Source organism: Lucilia cuprina, chromosome 5, assembly GCF_022045245.1.
Source record: "Lucilia cuprina isolate Lc7/37 chromosome 5, ASM2204524v1, whole genome shotgun sequence".
NCBI lineage: Eukaryota > Metazoa > Arthropoda > Insecta > Diptera > Calliphoridae > Lucilia > Lucilia cuprina.
Genome location: NC_060953.1, coordinates 32,222,693 through 32,244,808, shown reverse-complemented (window position 1 = coordinate 32,244,808; position 22,116 = coordinate 32,222,693). Strand labels below are relative to the sequence as shown.

The 22,116-nt window shown below is 25.7% G+C and overlaps 1 protein-coding gene across 15 annotated transcripts in view; it reads left to right on the top strand.

Annotated features, from left to right (window-relative positions):
- Positions 1–22,116, top strand: part of LOC111675697 (potassium voltage-gated channel protein Shab) — a 144,671-nt gene that overhangs the window by 81,069 nt on the left and 41,486 nt on the right. For 9 of the 15 annotated variants that reach the window (XR_006940999.1, XR_006941000.1, XR_006941001.1 and 6 more), the window contains exons 5-6: positions 10,153–11,002; positions 14,219–14,311. Coding sequence is in view for 12 of the 15 variants with exons in the window: in XM_046951723.1 (XP_046807679.1) it covers positions 10,153–11,002; positions 14,219–14,311 (943 nt within the window). In the remaining 3 variants the exon portion in view is untranslated. Of the gene's footprint in view, positions 1–10,152; positions 11,003–14,218; positions 14,312–18,623; positions 20,525–22,116 lie in introns of those variants that run through there. The other 6 variants (XM_046951728.1, XM_046951727.1, XM_046951729.1 and 3 more) reach the window with 2 other exon arrangements.

The window sequence follows — 22,116 nt, the reverse complement described above, 5'->3', positions numbered from 1 at the left end:
AAAAAACAAATGTTTTAATTAGATTTTTTTATAATTTTCTCTTAAGTTTATTAACCCCTACCCATTATTTTAAGTTTTTTAGAAAAAGTGAAAAATTTTCGGAGTTCTTTGCCAGTTGTACCTTTTATGCAAATGTTTAAGTTTTTTTAATTACTATTTTGTTCTTTTGATTTCTGTTAAAAAAAAATTATTCGAATTGACAATAAAAAAATAAAAGAATAAAACAAAAAACCGAGAAATAAGAGTAAAAAAACTAAACAAAAAATCCTTAATTAATAATTTTTCTTTTTGTACATTTTTAAGTTTCTAATACACCGCCTAAACACATCCTTTTTGAGAATAAGATAAATATGAGAACCAATTAACAATAACAAAAATATATAATTAAAAAAAAAAACTGAAAAAAAAGAAAATACAAAATACATTTATATGTTTATTTTTTCTCTTTGCGTTTGGCAGTATATTTTCTTTTCGTTTCGTCGTTTACGTTCGAAAATAAAAATTTTGTTCAAAATACTTGCTATATACATACTATATAAAATATAAAATATTTATATAATTAATAAAACAAAACTCCCACAAAAGACCACCATAAAATAAAAAAAAAATAAAATATATATTAAATATATTTATACTCAATATAATCTACCACAAAAAACATGTCTTTTTTTCGTTACTTTTCCAAAAACAACCAAAAATATAAACAAAATCGTAAACTACTTCATCTTAAATATAATCGAATACAAATATCTTTGTCTTTTTTAATTTAGTTTTATTTTCGAATTCTATTCTTAATTTTTATACATCCGTATCGCCATTCACACTATAGAAATACCTTTAGTTAGTGTCATGTAAAACTGATTCTGTAATGTGCATAAATAATACAACTGTTATTACTACTACTACTAATACTACTATTTAAAACTAGTACTATTATTACTACTACTATGTATTACAACTACTACTAAATGTCTTTCTACTGATGTATATAAATGTCTTCTTTTAAATGTTTTTCTTTTAGATTTATTTTTTAGTTTTCATAGTTTGAATTTTAAGTTTTTGTCATCATTACAAAAAAAGAAGTATTAAATATATAAAGAATATAAAAAACAAAAAAATAAAAAAAAAAATTAAACAATAATAATCTCCCACCAAATTATATGGAACCAACTAATATATACATATATATCAAATTGGCCATAGTACGTCAGTAAAATCTATACAAACTATAAGTTTGCTGGTAGAATGATTAAATATCATAATGATCGTTGTAGTAAATACTGCTTCAAAATTGAAACTAAAATTCTATTCGGTTTGTCTCGAATTTTGTTTGTTTTTTAGTGAGGTCGAAAAAAGTATGTGAACCCATAAAATACATAATATTCCAATTTCAATTCCAATTCAAATTCGTTCAAATCCAGTAGAATCTAATTAATTTGCATTTGTTTTTCATTTAAGTTTTCTTTACTTTCGTAGTTGTGTATTGAAGGAGTGCCCTTGTCTAAAAATTATATATATACTATATCTTTTAACAAAATTTCTTATATTTTCTAATAATTTCCACTTACTTAGTTCTACTTAGTATTGTTTTTATTTTGTTTTTGACTAAAATCCTTCATTTTTTTTATTTTGTAAATTTCAATTTTTGTTTTATTTTGAATGTTTCAATATCGTGTCCTTTTTAATTTTTGTTTTCATATTAAATCATAACATTATGATGAAAAAAATGTGTATGTGTGTACAGTGAGAGAAACTTTGTTGATGTATTTATAGAAAAGTAACACTAGGATAATTCCAGGTTATCCAAGTAGCTCGTTATATCAAGGAGTTTTTGTCATCATTACAAAAAAAGAAGTATTAAATATATAAAGAATATAAAAAACAAAAAAAAAAGTAAAAAAATCAAACAATAATAATAATATCAAGTCAGTGAAAGTGTCAGTAACTACTTCAGATTTCACCGTAAATCTTTTTATACCATAGTACTACTATAGTATTATAGAGCACAGAAGTATTGTTCAATTTTCTAAAATTTGGCACATGTGACTCTTTTTGGCTGAGACCTATTGAAAATTTCCAACAGTTAAAATTTGGAAGCACAGTACCTTGGAGCCTTCTATTAATGTTCTAACAAAAGTTATTTGCAGACAAATTACAACACAAGTTTATTTGCTTTGTATGTCAAAGTTTTTAAAAAAGAAGTAACTATGAACTGAATAAGTTAAACCTGAAATTAATTTTTAAAAAATATATTAGAAAAAAATTAATATTTCGTATGAACTGTAAATTTCTCTCACTGTACCTTAAAAGTAAATTATTTCTTAACGATTTTAATTTTCATTCAAATACATGTAAATCACAAAACACAAACATACACAAACGCAATCACAATAAGAAACTGCACACATATAAACACACACATACTCACTCAATCATTTACATACACCAATACGTATGTATGTATGTGTATGTATGTAAACAAACACCACAACAACAAATTGTTTTGAATGTCGTTTATTTATAATTAATTAATTTGTTTATTTAAATAATTTCATTATATTTTTTTTGTAAATTTACTTTTTATTATTATTATTATTCGTTTGTTGTGTTTATGTGTATGTGTATGATAATGATGATTAAATGTTAATTAGTAGATGAATTTGCACGTTAAATTCCAATAATTATATAATTAAATCTTTGCAACAATATGCAATATATATTGAAAGGTTGTAGATGTATGTGTAGAAAAGTTTTGTGTGATGTTCGTATGATATTTAAATAAAGCATGTGACATATTGGCATGACATCACTATCACTATTATAATCTCTCTATCACTCCCTCTCTTTCTATATAAATATTTTATCTATATTTACCTTTGTGTGTACGTTTTTATTTAATAATTTTATTGTCCAATTATGTTTTGACATAAAATTTTACTTATTTCATTAAGTTTAATGTAATTTAAAATATGTTTTAAGTTAACTTTAGTTTTTAATTTGTTATTTATAAACAAAATTTACTTATTGAAGCAATAATCAAAATTTAATTGCAAAATTTATTTGAAATTAGTTATTAATACTTTAGTATTGATTTTATAAATAAATTAAGTATTTTTTGTTTTCAATTAATTTTTTAGTTTATTTAAAAAACCTTTTAATTATAGCTTTAAAGCTTTAATTTTTATCTAGTTACCGCACAAGATTTAAGTTTATTATTTATATTATATTTTTTACATTAATTTTTTATTTTTAAGATTTTTTAAGAACTCTATTATAGCAACAAACAATTATGAGAATAAATTAAGTATTCATAATATTTAAAATACTATAAAATGAAATTGTATGACACCGTTTCCTAATTTTGTCTTTTAATTCCTTTAACATTTCCAAACAATAAAATTATGTAAAGTCAGCATGTTTAATCCTTTTAATCTTTACTTTGATAAATATTGTATGCAAATTCCATACATTCCCTTCAAAAAAACTAAACTAAACGAATCCAAACTTTCCCGTAATTAAACATTTGAAATTTTGTTTCAAATCACTTAACAATTTAAATACTTACTTTGAAAGCTAAAAACCAACAAATCAAAAATTTAATAAAAAATTAACAACAACTAGTTGAAAAACAAAAACAATTTTACCAAAACAAAAAATATACCCTCTAAAAAACTGCGTGGTTACGTACAGTGGTCTCCATGGTAGATGCGGACACAAATATGAAAAATCAAAAACATAATGATGAACAAAATAAATTATCAGATAAAGTAAAACGAAAAGATATACGGAAACCAACCAAAAAGATTTCTTTGTTTTAGGGATGTCCTCCTTTTGAAAAAAAACCCTTTTATCATTCATATGGAAATGTAAGGAATATCGAATCATTTTAAAAATTCTATGAATTTTATTACTCACTCATTTCGCGCCATATATTTGTATACAATTAAGTATTGTGTTCAAATTCATTTACTCTCGATTTGATAATATACAATACAAATTTATATAAATATATATATATATTTCTAAATGTATTCTTTTATTCAACTGTAATTAGTTAGAAAAAAAGTCAATAATGTTTTGTTAACTTCTCTTCTATAATATTAATATTTTTTGTTTAAATTTTATAATTTCTAGTCCCTACAATAATAATTGTTAATAAAAAGATTACGTTCGAAATAATAGGGATTAAACAACATGATAGAGGTTGTGAAGAAATGTCTGGTTGGATATATATTTAGTTGTTAGACTAATAACAACTTAATTCATAACATTGTGTATAATTAAAAAAAAACAATTTTGTATGCACATTTTCTCGAAAGAATCGCATATTTTTAAGAAGTTTTCCTTTAAAAAATGTTTATAATTCTCATCACCAGTGTGGGCAAGTAAGCCCTTTAATTTATCAAATAGCCTTGAAATTTATGTTTTTGCTTCTTATTAAGCCTTTTCTTATACTTTAAGAAACTTTTGCTTAGCAGATACAATGATTACTTTTGCAATTGCAAATATATGGGAAAAGACAGAAACGGTCTTCCGTCTTCTCTGCGGATGAAATACTCTAGCCATCAAAACAGATTCCTTGTAAATTACTTCATAGCCGACCTTGGTCAGAGTCTTTTTGACTCTACCTTACTGTTTGCGTTCTGTGAACTACCATCATAGCCAACGAAATATAGACTGCGGCTTATATGAATTTTAGATAAAATGCTTTTCTAGACATGTTGAAAAACATTGATTTAGGCAATCATATCGTTGGGAATCCTCTACTTTGTACTTTAATACAGATTTTAAAGTGTAAGAATTTATCCTTTTTCTAGCTTAATTTTTTTAACATTTTAGTATTGTCTGACCATTTTTAAAGTCCAATTTAGGCATTTTTCCTGAACCGAATTTCTGATTATGGGTTGATTTCCTACAAGACCTATCAAAAATCCTTGAGGAATATTTTAATTTGACTGTAATATCTTGGAGAATGTTGCATATTAAGATTGTCATTCCGTTTGTAATATCCACAATTTATTTTACAATATTGTATATATCTTATGGATACTTATAGATAATGAAGTCGATTAAGTAATATATGATAAAAATGTATAAAATTCTACAAAGCTAAATAAAGCATCTTTAAAATAAATTTGTTATCTAAATACATCGTATCGTATACGTGAATTAACCATACGCCAACAATCATTCGGAAAACATCCCTAAAAATTAAAGTTAACAACAAAAAACTTGGAACGTTTTTTCTATGGAAGTTATTATTTTTGATATAAATAAAACTGTAGATTTTCTCACAACCTATTATCATGTTGCCATTTTAACTAAATTTTAAACAGTTATTGTTCTAAGGACTTTTATAATTTTGTTAATGTGTATAAGTTTGGTTCGTAACCTTCATTTCCCCGTGTTATGTAGTATTTAGAATATTTCTTTTGGGTTTCTTAACGTTATTATTTAAATTTGATTTTGTTTTAAGAAAAAAAAATACAAATAAGAACACAACAATTTAAATTGAAAGAGTTTTGTCAATGTTGTTTAATTGAATTTGTTAAATGAGCTGTTTGTTAATTTTTTAAATTATACTACATAATAAATAATATAACATCATGTCTATCTATTCTATTTAACTAACTATCTATCTATATATATAATATTGTATATTTCTATTTTATCTTTTTCTATCTAATACATGTATTTTAGTTTCTAACCATCGAATGTGGCTTCAAATTTTTTCTACTTTTGTGTTAAATTTAATTTGTTTTTTTTTTTTATTTCGTTACAAAGAAAATTAAAACCACCCAAAATACATTTTGAAATCTTTTTAGTTAGAAAAGTTTCAAATATTTTTTCCAAACTCCTTCTGTGTAAATGTTTGGGTTTCTGTTCATTTCTTTGTGTTTTTATTATATTTAATTTTTTTTCTATATTTTTTGTTTTGTTTGTTTTGAGAAAAAGTATTTCTTTCTTTCTACTTAAAAACAATAAAAAACTAAAACAATATAACCACAACAGAACATTAGTATCACCAAAACCCTAAACACTTTTTTCCAATTAAGCAAAACATTATTGTTTTTTTCTAAAATCAAAACAAAATTAATTAATTAATTTAAAAATTAACATCAAAACAAAATTGATTTATATAAAATTGAAATAAAAAGAAAAGCAAACAATTGACATAAAATCAATGAAAATCATTTTAAAAATCATTAAATAAATCGACTGCAGACCCGGATTGTAGATGCTCGTTGTAGTTTTTTCCCATTTTTTATATTATAAAACCAATAGCAACAAAAAAATTTATATTTTTTAATTGTTAAATTTTAACAAAATCTTTGATTACAATTATCACAAAAAAAAAAAAACAAAAAAAAATATGAAAATTGTTTCGAATGGTTTAAATCACAAGAAAAAAATATAAAATTTTTTGTTGAATAGTAGAATTTAATCATCATTTTGTCCTCGAATTTAACTTGTAGATAAAGATCCTATTCTTCTTCTAACTCTTATACTTCCTCTCCCCCTTCTTCTTCTATTGATCTAATTATACTTTATTTTTTATAATTTCTTCTGTGTATTGAGAAGTGAACAAAACCAAAATATACTGTCCTCGTACTATAGAACCGTTACAAAAACCAACAATTCACCTTTGATAATAATATTTTTAATTGAACGTAGATTTATAGCAACTAAAACGATTTAGTTCTATTATCAAAAAAAAAACAACTCCCCTTTAAAATTAGTATTTATTTAATAATATTTTGTGTTTGTTTCTCTTAATTTTTTATTAAATCACGCAGAGCAAATGATTACATCAATACTTCTTACATTATTATGGGAAGAAATTCAACAATATTATTATCGTTGTAATCATATTTCTTGTTGTCGCAACCATGTAATTTTTATTCATTCGAAAAAAACTAGTGAAACATTTTAGGCTTATCTAAATAAATACATCGGGGTAATGATTACACAAAGTAGTTCATTACATAGTCAATTACCCATTTCTATTACTTATAATAGAAGTTTTTTAATTTTCATTACAAGTAATTGCAATGTGGAATTGACAATAATCAATTACAATTACTTGTAATTTTAACGGAAGTTTTGCCAACTACAATTACTTCTTATTGAAAGGGAAGTTTTTCAAATAGAATTACATGTAATTTTAATTTAGGTATCACTAAATACGAATTACAAAATTCATAATCACAAGTAATTGTAATCTTCAATTACAAGTAATTGTTATTGGCAAAACTTTAATTACAATTCAATTGATTTTAATTCGCAAAACTTGAATAACAATTCAAAGCAATTGTAATTGGTAAAACCTTGAATTCAATGACTTTAATTGTAATTGAAAATGCAATTATTACTATCCCAAGCCTGTCATGAAAAACTCATTTGCTTTTGACTTTAAATTAATATGGTTCCGACAATTAGACATAGTTTTCCCTGCGAGATTGTTTTTTTTTCAGTTATTGTTGCTTTATTTGTCCACTATCATTGAATTATTAAAATGATTTTAAATTTAACTAAGTTTTTGTGTTTGTCAAACATTATTTCTATTATTTTGTTATGTTTTTCCTCTACTATTGTCCCTATAAATTTTCTAATAATTTCAACACAACGGTATTTGTCTTTAAGTATTTTGTATTCGTTTATTCATTTATATTTCTATAATGGACATATAATTTCAATTTTATAGTTATAATATAATTTAAGTTGATTTTATATTTATTTATTGTGTATCTGTTATGTTTATTACTGTTATCAACCAAATACCAATGCCAAGAAAACCAATAAAACTATCAATCTAAACACTAGTTATTAATTGTCTTTAAACAAGTTTGAATATGACCAAACAAGAGCATACACACTCTTTCCACCATCTTAATCCACTTTTAGTCTAAAGTACACTCAAAGAAATAAATGTTCTTAAAAGAACTATATGTGAAATTTACACACACATAAAAACTACACACCATATCTATAGAATCTAACTCGTTTTTTCATTAAATTTATTATATTTGTTAATTTTTTAAAACAGCAAAATTTCTTTAATATTCCATTCATCACAATAAGCCCTTTTCATGAAATTGTCATCTTTTTCAAGTTTCATTTGTCGGAACAAAATATCATGAGAAATCAAATAATTTAATACGAAAATCTACACAGAGAAAATATTATTCGTTGTAAATTAAATTTTATTGATTTTTTAAATGTATTTTAAACAATGTTATTAGAATGACAAATAGTATAAAAGTCTCTGATTAAGATTATTATATAACTTTTGGTCTCAAAAAGCGAATTTTGTAATCCTGCATGAATACTTCGAATCTCAAAACTACAGGAATTATTAGAAATGTATATGTTTTATGTGGGAACCATTGTAGTGCAATGATCTGGTCAAAATCCATAATATTTGAATTGTTGAAAGTATTACTCTACAATAATGCTGGTCCATAGCAATATTGATGTCCTTCCTAATAATAGCTGAAAGTACTTATCGATGGACATATGTTGACAATTTGACTACTCGTTACAAATTTACCTGTGATAGTTGTCAGTTACAAGATGTCAACATGTGACAAAGTCTGTACTTTTAAAAATCTCAGATTGATTGAACCATCCGCCTCAACTGGACATTCAAGATCATAAACAGTTAAAACATACATATAAATACATTAAATCATATATTAACTCTAAAGGTATTCAGATTAAATTAAGCACAATTAACTTTATATACATACGTTTACTGAAATCGTAGTAATCAAAATTTATAATGCCAATAACTGGCCAAAACTTACTTAAGAAGCTCTTACCTGCAAACTACTTAAGTTTACAAACTTTGGATATATGTAAATATATCGCAAATTAAAATACATCAAAGTCCTAATATTAATAAATTTCGGTATCAAAATGACACTAATTTTTACAATCAAAACTTATCCCCTTATTCTATAAAACACTTCGTCTTGCGTTGAAAATATTTTTATAAAACTTTTTTAAAATACAAGAACAATTTTTATAAAATATAAAGTGATGTGAGGGGAAGGGAATAATAACCGCCTTAATTTGAAAATTCGAAAAGATATAGTAGTTAAATTATTTGAAGAATATATACCCAGCATTGTGAAAGCATATTTTTCAATTTAAGTTTTTGTTGGGTATAGTTTATCTTTAAAACATTTGAACAAAGGCATGCAGATTCATTTCATTTATAAATCCACCTATTACATTTCTCAAGTATCTGCATATATTAGAAAAAATTTATTAATTGATTTCTCATGAAGAATTTTGTTTTTGCCCATTTGTTTCGTCAATAGAAGAACGTCTATTATTCTTTTTTATCTAAAACACATACATAATTATATTCATACATAAACCAATACAAAACCAAATACCTAAACAAAATAGGATATGAAAAACATTTCCCTACAACTAAAAGTTTTTCTTGAAGAACTTTTCTTATATTATTTTTCTTTAAATTCAAATCTCAAAATCTACAAAAAGTGATAATGGTCCAAAATCTTTAGAACAAAAAAATATATAAAAAAAATTAGATAAAACTCACTCCCAAATACCCTTTACCCATTTTTGTTTACTCCCAAAAATGATGTTTATTAATTAGAATCTGTTAAAAGGTAAAATGCAAATGTGATGCAACAAAGTAACCAACAACAATCTTCAGCGCCAAAAGTATTAGACATTTTCTCTTGCCCCTTGTGACTATTTTAAAACCTCCACAATTGCAAAGAGCGAAGAAAAGGGTAAAAATTATATTGTGGAGGAAAAAGTGTGTGTGTGTACGTAGCTGAGAGTTAATTTATTATTGCTAGAAAAACAAATCGTATATACATGCGTATAATTAGTTTATTTTAGATTTAAATTAACAATATTAAATAATTAGGTATTGTTGTATTTGCTTCATATATTAATATGAACATTTACACACCTTTCGTGTCTGTTACTAAACTGTTGAAAAACAGAATTAACAAGAAATAAAGATAAAATTAACAAAACCATTGTTGAAAAAAGTTTCAAAAACTTAACTTTGTCTCTCTCTATCTTTCTCTCTCTATTTTTATCTCTCTGTGTCTCTCGCGCGCAAAATGTGTGTGTGTTAATGTAACAAAATATGTGTGTGTGCAGGTTATCGCTGTGATATCCATACTATTTATAGTCCTGTCTACCATAGCCCTGACGTTGAACACCCTACCACAGTTACAACATTATGATAATGATACGGGTACACCAACAGATAATCCACAATTGGCTATGGTTGAGGCCGTTTGTATATCGTGGTTTACGCTAGAGTATATACTTAGGTTTAGTGCGTCGCCAGACAAGTGGAAGTTTTTTAAAGGCGGCTTAAATATAATCGATCTATTGGCAATACTCCCTTATTTTGTTTCCCTGTTTTTGTTGGAGACAAACAAGAATGCTACGGACCAGTTCCAGGATGTGCGCCGGGTGGTGCAAGTTTTTCGCATCATGCGCATCCTGCGAATCCTTAAGCTGGCCCGTCACTCAACGGGCCTGCAGTCGTTAGGCTTTACCCTACGCAATTCATATAAGGAACTCGGTCTACTAATGCTGTTCCTGGCTATGGGCGTTCTCATATTTTCTTCGCTGGCATATTTTGCCGAAAAGGATGAAAAGGATACAAAATTCGTTTCAATACCGGAAACATTTTGGTGGGCGGGTATTACAATGACAACTGTTGGCTACGGGGACATCTATCCCACTACTGCACTGGGAAAGGTTATTGGTACTGTGTGTTGCATATGCGGTGTTCTGGTAATCGCTTTGCCTATTCCCATCATAGTTAACAATTTCGCTGAATTTTATAAGAATCAGATGAGACGCGAGAAGGCGCTCAAACGCCGTGAGGCGCTCGATCGTGCCAAACGTGAGGGTAGCATTGTTTCTTTCCATCATATCAATCTGAAAGATGCCTTTGCCAAATCCATGGATCTCATCGATGTCATTGTTGATACAGGTAAGTCTCTTTTAATCATATTATCTTCTATATATGAAATTTACAATTTAACAATAAATATCGAAAACAACTCAAACAAAAAGTACACATTTCACTTTCAAACCTCAAAATCTCACACCGAAATGTAGTAAATGTGTATTTTTGTTTTTGTTGTCTACGGATAGTAAATCCAATTCTCTTATTACTAACAAACATTTGAATTGATTTGTTATCAATTCAAATAGTTAAAACTATTACTCGTACCATAAAAATATCACATTAATCGTATAAATAAATACTAAATACTTAATATAATTAATCCTATTAATACTTATATAGTTTATAATATTTTTCTTTGTTTATTTCTGTACTTAACGCTTTAAGTTTTGCCTTTAATTTTATTTAACTTATTTCTACTTCTACCACAAAATAAAATAAAAAAAACAAACAGATTTGTGCTTTTTTCATATACAAAAATTCAATTGGACTTCGACTTATTCCTATATTACTTAATATTAGTTTCCTTTTCTGATCCTTTGGCAAAAAGGCATGTCTTTTATATTCAGTTTTTGCCGTGTTTTCACACAAATAATGCTTTTTTCACGTTACGTTGATCATGGTAGAAAGATTATTATTCTTAAGCCTGTTTTGCTTTTTCATTCTCTTCTGTAAAATAATTTATTCATTTCGATTTTCAACTTAATTTCTTCTTTTTGAATAATTATTTTTTGTTGCATTTAATTTTGTAAAAAGATCAGTTTATGATAGAAATTCCCATTGTATTTTTATAGTTTTATATATGGTTTCTTTATATTTATTTGTTTTATTACTAAGTTTAAGATATATTAAAGCTGTAAATAGATATAATATTTAAAATAATTATAAATTGCGAATACTTTTTAATTATTGTATTTTAAAACTTAATTGAGCATCTATTTTGAGGAGATGATTTTAATGTCGATGTCATATGTACATTAGTGGAATAACAAGTTAATGTAAATTATGAAATTATTTTATCCTAATATGCTATTAAGGATTAACATTTTTTGTGAAGCAGTTCTCCTTTTTTCTTTATGAAGCTGAAAACAGGATCTACACTTTTAATAACAAATGTTTATTTTCAATTAATTCTCACCAAATTAACAATTAAAATAAAACATAAAATGTTTAACAACAAAATAAGTACATTATAGGTATTAGTTCCATGCACAAATATGGTGCTTAAGATATCCTTTTAGAAGAACACGTTATTATGTTATATAATGTTTCATAAAATATTTAGAGTTTGGTGGTAGCTGTTTGTGCGTTGAAAAACTATATCAAACAAAATACAATATAACGCTGCTTTAAAAACTCCGATTGTTGATTATATCATGGCTTTACGGGTTGATAATACCAAACTTACCATTTAGGTAAGTCTTTATTCCCCAGAATTCTTAGGAAACCCCGACTGCTCCAGAATACATTTTCCACATTTAAGCTTGATGTTCACAAAACGCGTTTTACGCTTTCTCACATTCTACTTGTCTGTCGAAAAGTGTAACCAATGACAAAGAGACAGTCAGAAAGCTAGTATAAAGTGCATTGGCGACACGTCAAATTGTTTGACTAAAACGGTAAGTTTTTTGATTGTGTAAGTAAAAAAAACTCTCACCGCATATATACATGTGAGTTTTTTCACTAACACAATAAAAAATTACCGTTTGAGTCAAACAAATTTGATGTGTGGCGTGTGGCGGTGTCCATAAATGGCAGTGGACTTTATATCACTAGTGCATATAAAAAGTAACACTAAAGTTACGATTTTATTCACTCTCGTTTAGAAGAGTACAATCGTAACGAAAGACAAATTAGAACCAACCGGGTGCTTAAAAATGCAATCAAAATTTTTTCTTAAATGAATATTTGTCGAATGCACTGTTTTATTCTCAAACTGTCGTTAATTGCATCTTTAAAAATAATACCTATAATTTATCTATCTATATAAATAAATGACTAATATTTGTTCGTTATCGATAAACTTAGGAACTAAGGCACTTCTTGAAATTTCAAATATATGTTTCAGGGATCGTGAGAAGTGCCCTGTAAAGCTTTAACTTTATCCAAGAGTTGGAGCATAAGTTTTATCAGTCAGTTACACATAAACCGCTAAACTCATTTGAAATTTGAGAAATGTATAGAACCTTATATGTAAAGTCCACATGTTCAACAAGTAACATTAATTACAAGTAATTGTATTTTACTATGTAATGAATTACCACCTGTAATCATTATCCCCAACAAAGAATAGAACGACAATTGCATCATTTGAGATATTTTTAAGAGCTCACCTTTTGATTGTTATGCAGGTTATCTATCATCTGCTAGACAGATATACAAAATCATCTCTTGAAATACTTGCTTAATTAAATACAAATATATAAATATTTTTTTCGCCCTTTAAATTTATCAATCTAAATAGTTATTTATGTAAATAAGCAATACGCAATAAATAATTAAATAAAATACAAAGCATACATAAGTAGATATTTGTTTAATTGCCACCACGTAATTCTCCAATTTACATGGTATTAAAGTCATTAATTTAAGCCGACATAAGAATGATATAAACCTTTCCATTATAAAATAAAGAAGAGTAAAATAACATTTTTTTTCAAATCACCATTTGTAACTTGTACGTATTTTTACGTAAAATTACATACTTTATTCACACACAATTGATTTAATTATTTTTTTTTATTTCGTTCTTGGCCCATTGAGTGCTGGTATATATTTAAAAGTAAAAACAAAACCGCTGTTTATAAATAGTTAAGTAGATAAAAAACCAGCATTATTTAAACTATTGTTGAGCTGATTACATATATTTCTTTTTTCTTTTTATTTTCTATTTTTGGTAAAAACCTTTTTTTTATAAAAAAACACCTTTACCCTACAACAAACCGTTATATTGCTTATTTTTTTAAGTTTAGCGAACAACCAAAGAAATAGTTTTCTATAAATAATTTAATGAATACAGTACATATTTGTAGAAATAAAATGCAAAATGCCAACGATTTAAGCAGATAGGCAATTTGCTAACACCTAGCTAAAAATACTAAATAAATAAGCTAAAACAATTCAATATTGTTGATTACAAGTCGAGCTATTTAAATGAAAAAAAACTTTGTCTGTGTCTCTTTCTCCCTCTATCTATCTATATTTCTCTCTCTTTCTCTATCTCTCGGTGTTTTCTTTTAGGAAGCAAACAAACAAATGTCGTTCATCCAAAATGTAGAAACAGACAGTCAGCAACAAATATAGGAAAACAACCTCTAAGTAAAATTCTGTCAGGTGAATACAAACAAAATTTTAATTGAAACAACAACAAAATACAAACAATTGCTGCGTTTGATTTCAATTAATAAATACTTTCATCAATTTTAATTACACTTACTTAGTTATGAAATATCACCATCTCTGATTCATGTAAATTCTTTCAATTTATATCATACACTTAACGAAATACTTTCATCACAATACACATAAAAACACAACTGAATTAACACCGTTACACGCATAAATATAAAAAAAATTAAATGATATTAAAAATATTGTAAGAAGTAAACTTTTGTACATACAACCAACAAAGCAACCAACTACTCATAATTGAGTTTGCTTTAAAGAACTTTTTTCTGTAGATTTAGTTGGATACAATAAACAACTACTTCTAAGTCATATTTAGAAACATGCGCTAAAATTTAATAAAATTTTTCACAAAAGCAGCTTAATTTTGAAATATTGTAAATATTTAGTAAAATATGCAATACTCAAATCAAAAATACTTTATATAAATATTAAAAATTTCCTTATATAAATAATGAAAATAGCGTAACTTTAAATTTGATATGTTTTTGTTTAATTCGTATAGATTTATATAAATGCGTAGGATTATAAATAGTATGTTTCCGTTTGTGTTTACAAAAAATAATAGTTTTTAACGGAAATAATTTATTTTCATAAATAATATTTCTTTGTGTTTGATGTCATTATATACGGCAAAAACTTCAACGAACAATATCTCAACAGTATTGAAAAAATAAAATAAAATATGATCTATTTACATTTGTTGTTCAAGAGCAACTAAATTTTCTGATAAAAATTGTATAATAAATTTATTTATGTTGAAGTTCAATGCAACATGTGTTTATATAAGTTTATAAATGTGTTCATTCAAGTTATTTTTTGAAGCGGACTTTCTATGGGTTCTAATGATGCCCGATCTTTACCAAAGTCAGAAGAAATACACCTGACCTATATCGGGCTTGTTATGCGCTCTTTAACCAGTGCCATTATTACTTAGTTGAGCCGATTTTTGTTATGTTATTTAACATAATTATGGACCAAACATGGACCAAAATGAACAAAATTAAATTTTTCGGAATTTACTGTTGTGTCAAACATTCAAAGAAGTATAAACCTTTATTGTAAAGTTTAAAGTCTTTCGTGGATATTCTTAATTTGTCAATTTGTGACATCTGTGGGTGCTTAAAGATTTAAGTAGAGTTATATAGTATTTTATTATTATAATATTAGAGACCCTTCAGAATCCACCAGATAATGCTTTTTTTTAGAACAAAACACGGCTTTTGCGAACAAAAATTTTTCGAACCGAACAATTTTATGATAAAGTACCAAAAAGTTGGCTAGCATAAATTCTCACTCAATTAGGATCCTATTTGACTCATATTATGTTTCTATATTATATAAAAGTGACGAATTTTATGTTTCCAGGTTTAATATTAAGATAGCAGTAAAACAAATCAGTTGAAGAACGTGCCATAGGGGCACATCTTCCAATACCGAATAACTTGAAAACCAAGTAAACGATTTCATCACATTAACATATTTTGTTTTCGTTTATCGATTATCTTACATCCTAGAAGTTTTAAAGGATACACTTTTCATATGACGGGAGGCAAACGTGATTAATTTTTTGACCTTACACAATCAAATATTTTCAGTTTTGGTGATAGAAAAATTATATTGGTTGGCGATAAAATGTCAATATAATAGTTTTTCGATATGGGGCAAAATTTTGTTAAGATATAGAAAAAAATCAGTCACAAGAAGAAAGCAAATAAATATCTGGTTTATTATACATTATTTAATTAATTTAAATATAAAACAGTGAAATAGGTTCTTATTTTTTTTTTTTTATTTTTACTAATGATGAATCTGCCCCATCCTTTTGGCGCATTTACCTAATGGACAGGGCGGTATCGACGTTTTTGGCCAGTGCGGAAAAGTTAATAAATATGTACATTAAGATGATATAGGAAATATTAAAATTATTAAAAATGTAGCCAACATATCTAAGTATTTGAACCTGGAAAAAATCGAAAATATGTTTTATGGTTTTTATTTGAGAATGCCCCAAAAAATGTCGTATGGTTCCCCTCTACCCTACCAGCTGCAGTACTTATAAAAGTATTTTTATAAAATTTCATTCATCCAAAATTTCGCCATTTTTTAATTAGAGTTTCTAAGTTCAATATTAAAAAAAAAATGTACCAGTTAATAACGGAATCAGGAATTTGTATTTTTTGTTTTAGGGTTCAATGTGTAAAATAAAAGATATCTAAAAAAGGACCAATAGAGGAATATATTCACATTTTCTTGAAACTTTTCATGTTAAATTTCATAGCTCTAGGTTGGAGAACAAAAAAAACAATTTCCATTCACTCATGGGGTACTAAAAAGTTCCGGACACCTTGTTAATAAACAACGATAAATGTTTAATGTTTGTTGTACCTTTTTTAACCTAATTCGATTTTTTCAAATTTCATTCCTTAAGCATCAACCATTTCAATAAAAATTTTATATATCGAAAAATATTAGTTCTAAGCTTTCTTTTGATTAAAAAAATTCCAACAAAAAGGTCCATTTTGAAGAAATATGGGAAAATTAAGTGCCAAATATTGGAAAATTAATAGATATCCCACTCGCACTATCTGAGTTAAACTAATTTCAATAAAATCCTGTATGACCAAAACGTCCAACTTTGGACCCCTCTAAGACCCGCAGCTGAAAATTTGTGTCTGGCCTATTATGCTTTACTTACCTTGATGCAAATTTCATCAAAATCGATTTTCGAAATGGCCAGAACTTATTGAATATTCAACAAGTATAAAAAATGTATATACCAAATAGCTACGAAGGATCATGAAATCGATAGGTATAAGTAAATGAATTAATGATAGAGAGGAAATAGGCTTCAATTAAAAATTTAATATTTATGCAATAAAATGTTAGTTTCTACGAAGTTTTTTCAGTTCAAATAGAAACAGAAAGTTTATCTCATTATATTAATTTTTTATTTATAAACACATATACAAATATGTTAAAAAAATAATAAATGACTACTAGTTGACAAGTATATAAAGAAAAAATTAAATTGAAATTACAACGTACCACGTAGATTATTGTAATTATTAAAATAAATTATTTGATTATATATAAAATCTAATTTTCAGGATATTTTTATAATTCTTTTGTAATTTTGTAGAGATGAAGTATTTTATCCTTTTCAAGTGCTGATTATGAAATTATGTATGTAGAATTATAAAAAAAAATAATTTAATTAAAAATAATATGCAAAAAAGGTTTTCAACCATAGAGAAAATAGAGTGCATGATTTTCACTTGTTACTTTTTAATTAAAATCCATTTAAAATAATTTAGTAAATTCCTTCTTAGAATTAAGAATTGAATTGCTCGAAGTACGAAAACACAAATCACTTGAGCAATTCTACACAAATTTCCTTAGCACATATACATAGAATAAAATCGCTAATATGGAAAATATGGATTTGAAAACTGATTTGCAATACTTTTAAAAATCATGTAAAAACCTGCCTAGTGTGATTTATTGTTCTAATTTTCTTTTAATATATAGTCTCTAGTTTAGGTTTATTTATTTTGTTTTTTTGTTTTATTAAGTTTTTTTTAATTTTATCTTTAATTATACATAAATGCGAAGCTTTTTAGCATAATTTTGGTTTTGATATGTTGAAAGTTTATTATATTTTGTACATGTATTTTAGAGTTTTATTGTTATTAATAAATTATAATTCCAATGATTAGCAAATGTAATTTATTTTGATCTTATTACTTATATTATAATTATAAATGAGAAAACAAATGTTAATATTAATATTAAAAAATATAAATATAAATTATTACTATATTAAGTTTTACAATTTGTAAAATTATATTTCTTTTCTTATCTCTTTCCCTTCAAAAAATCTCAAATATCTGTACTTTGTGCAAATAACCACCACAATGACACATAATATTGAAAATTTTTACAAAAAATCACAAAACTATCACCAAAAACACTTGACAAATATCACACAAAATTCCCACCAACAAAATCTCATCATCACTTCTTCAACTTGAACATCCGCTATACAAAAATCTTAATCACACAACCAACACACACCGTTTCTAAAATCAACTTGATCAAAAACTATAATTGGAAAATTGAAAATTGCTAAAAACAAAAAAAAAAAAAAAAATAATCCATAATCATGCCAATCATCTTTTATGTGTCAATATGATTTACTTTGTTTTGTTGTTGCTAAATGTGGATGGTGGAAATGTAGGCGAGAAGAATACATTGATAGAACCGCCACCGATACCATCTTTTGGTACACCACGGAGAAGAGCCTTATCTGCCCGTATACAAGAATTAAATCGTAGTCTTCTAGAGGAGCGTGATTCCCAAAATCAGAACAGTTACAGTGATGCCGACGACAGTGGATAGAGGAATAATTAATTTCTTTTAAAACTTATTTTATTTTTAAATAGTTTTAAGTTTATAGACTTTAGAAAGATCTTATTGATTGCAATTAGATTTAAATTAATTGTAGATCACTTACACCAATATACACCCAAAAAAGAACACACAGAAATACACATGCATACAAATTCACACACATACACAATGACATACTAAAATCACTGAATATTCCTAACAAGAAGTTCATATTGAGTCAGATATTTTATTTTAGGCATAATTTTTTATGTTTCCACCTACAAAAAATATTCGATTAATTCTGTTTACAGAAGAAATTGTTGTATAAATGTCCGAATTCTTTTCGTTTTCCATACAAATTTCTACAACAAACTGTCAAAAACTATTTACTTCCACTCTAAAAGATGAAATGTATATGAATAACGGAGTCTCTTAATAATATGCAAATTTTGATTCAGCCCAATATGACAGAATAAAGGACTATTTTTTTCAGATTTTTTTTGAGGTTTGTAAACACAGGTATTGATCACTATGCAGACGACTATGTCATCCTCGCCCAGCTTCAACAAGAGTTGCTTATTCTATACCCATATATTCCACATTGTCCGAGCGATTTTGAAGATTCTCATGAGATTTTTACATTAATTATCTATCCAAAATTCGTTCAAAATATTTTAGTTTGTATGACCATTAGAACATTATATATTGGGTCCATGATATTTTAAATATTATGAATTAGTCAGTTATGTAATATCTGCATCTCTATTGTAAATTTAATGACCAAAAATAGTGTTATCTCTATTACAGTAATTTATCATAACACCGACTATACAGGTCCTTTTTAATTAAACGTTTAGGCTCTAAATACATTGATTTTCAAATTGCAATGAAATTCTCCTTAATGAAAAAACAATAATAGATTCTTTTTATTTCTTTCTCTCACTTCGAGTTTCTGAAATATTATGATTTTCGCATTAGCTACAATATGCTAAAAGATCACAACTAAGTGTAATTTCATCTGGAAGTTAACAATTTAGAAAAAAATAGAGATGAAAAATTAACCCTTTCGGTATGATAAATACCGAAAATTCAATTAAGGATGGACAAATGTGTCAAAAACATAATTACCAGGACAAGTATCGCTGCTCGAGTTGAGCTAAAAAAACTTTAAAATCACATCTAGATGAAAGGATTACAAGGATATAAATAATGTATGTATTTTTTGCAGACTACTGATATCTTCTATATATCGACATATAAGTATATATCTACAAAATTCATACATATTGGTCTCTTAAATAAATTAAAATAAAATTTTGTGCAGATTAGAGTTATGATTTAAATAACTAGAAATAGCTCCCATTCACCATTTAGAATGGAGTATTTTTTAAGAGGTTTTTTATAATCCACTTTTGGAGGATATTTGTATGTCTTCATTTAAGAAGCTAAATTAATCTTAAATATCTGTTGAAACCGAGATATTTATTCTTGCTATAACTTTGATGAAAGCCAGTTAATATTTCAATAATTCTTATACTTGAGATTGAATATTTAAATGATTGACTTAATATGAAATCTTCTTTCTATATAGAGTTAAAATAAATGACCGACATAACGTTCACCAACGAAATAAACTACCAAATAAAAAAATATTAAATTAAATATAACTATTTAAATAAAAACAAGTTAACAAATATCACATAAAATGATGATTCTTATATAAATAAATTAAACTAAATAGTTAAGTATAATGTGTATGTATGTATGTAGTTTAGTTTTAAATAGTCAAATGAAATTTTAAAACAATTGTGATTCCTGTAAAGTGTATAATTAAGAAAACAATTTAAAATTATAAACCAAAATTGTATAGAAATTAAAAAAAAAATACAACAAAACCAATTGAATTATAAAAGCAAAAAATTAGTATAATTAAATTGCTATTGAGCTTAAAAAATAACTATTTTGTTAAATTAGATTACAGAAAAAAGCAAAAAATTAGCATTTAAATAATTTTGGTTTGAATATTTAGTTTTTCCATTAAATGATATTTTGCGTTTTTATTTTCGTTTAACTTTTTTTTAAATTACACACATTTTGAAATCAGCTTTGCAAAAGTACATCATAATTGAAACCAAAAATCAGCACTTGAAAATTTCTCAAATTTCCAATTTTAAAGTATCAATTTTTTTATTAAAAAAAATCAACAAAACAGATAAAAATTGTTATTGTATTAGTATTAATTTTCTCTCATTGAAACAGTGCTAGAAAAAAGAAAAGATTTTGTACTCCAAAATTCCAATACAATTAGTGGGAGACACATATAATTTTTACTAGTAATTACATGATAATTTCGAACTGCATTCAAAAAAGTTCTTTGCTCATCTTTACTTAATTGTAACATAATTAATATTTTTATTTTTTATAGAATGGCACAGTGGTTCCAAATCATAATCTAAGTAAAAATATTATTTGAGGTTCTTTTAGGTTTATGGATTTACGGATTTATTCATAAAAACTTATTTTAGGTTTATTAAACAATTTTAGACAAAATTAACGAAAATCGTATTCACAAACGTCAAATAGCTTAAAATACCCTCAATATATAAAAAATTTTCAATAGTTTGCGTACTTAGGACAAATGACCAAATTTCATCAAAAGTGATTCTAAATTAATTAGTTGGGAGTTACAAAAGTGGTATAATATAATTAAAATATTTTCTAGTCATTAATTTAAGAAAATCGAATATATTTTTAATTAAAAAAATTGTATAAAAATTATGAAAAATTAGATGTAAACAGCGAAATATACAATAAAAATATGCTGTTATGAGTAAATTATTCAGAAATATGCTAAAATATGCTCTAAAAAATCGATGTGAAAATACGTAAAATTTTGTGAAATATATAGATGGCTAAGGTCTTCTTTGTTGTTGTGTTAAATATCAGACTATATGAGATAATTCTCAGAAATTTTTGGTAAATATAACCGACAAATAAATAGAATTTTGATGTGGTACACTAAGAATTCCCAAATATTGCAAAATTTTACCTTTGAATTCCACAGTTTATGTCTTAAGAATGTCAGATTTTAATTAAACTTCGTATAAATATGAACTATAATACTTTATTACAAATGTACAACAGTAAAGAAACAATACGTATTCTCTAAAATGCTACAAAAATGCGATTTTCTAGAAATCAATAAATCAGCAATTTATTGATTTAATTTTAAATCCCCATTAGACCATTAAAAATATTTAAATTTATTTAACAACGTTTAAAAACTGAAATTGGAGATTTGAAACGGCAATTGAAAAAATCAAACATTTTTGACCATAGCT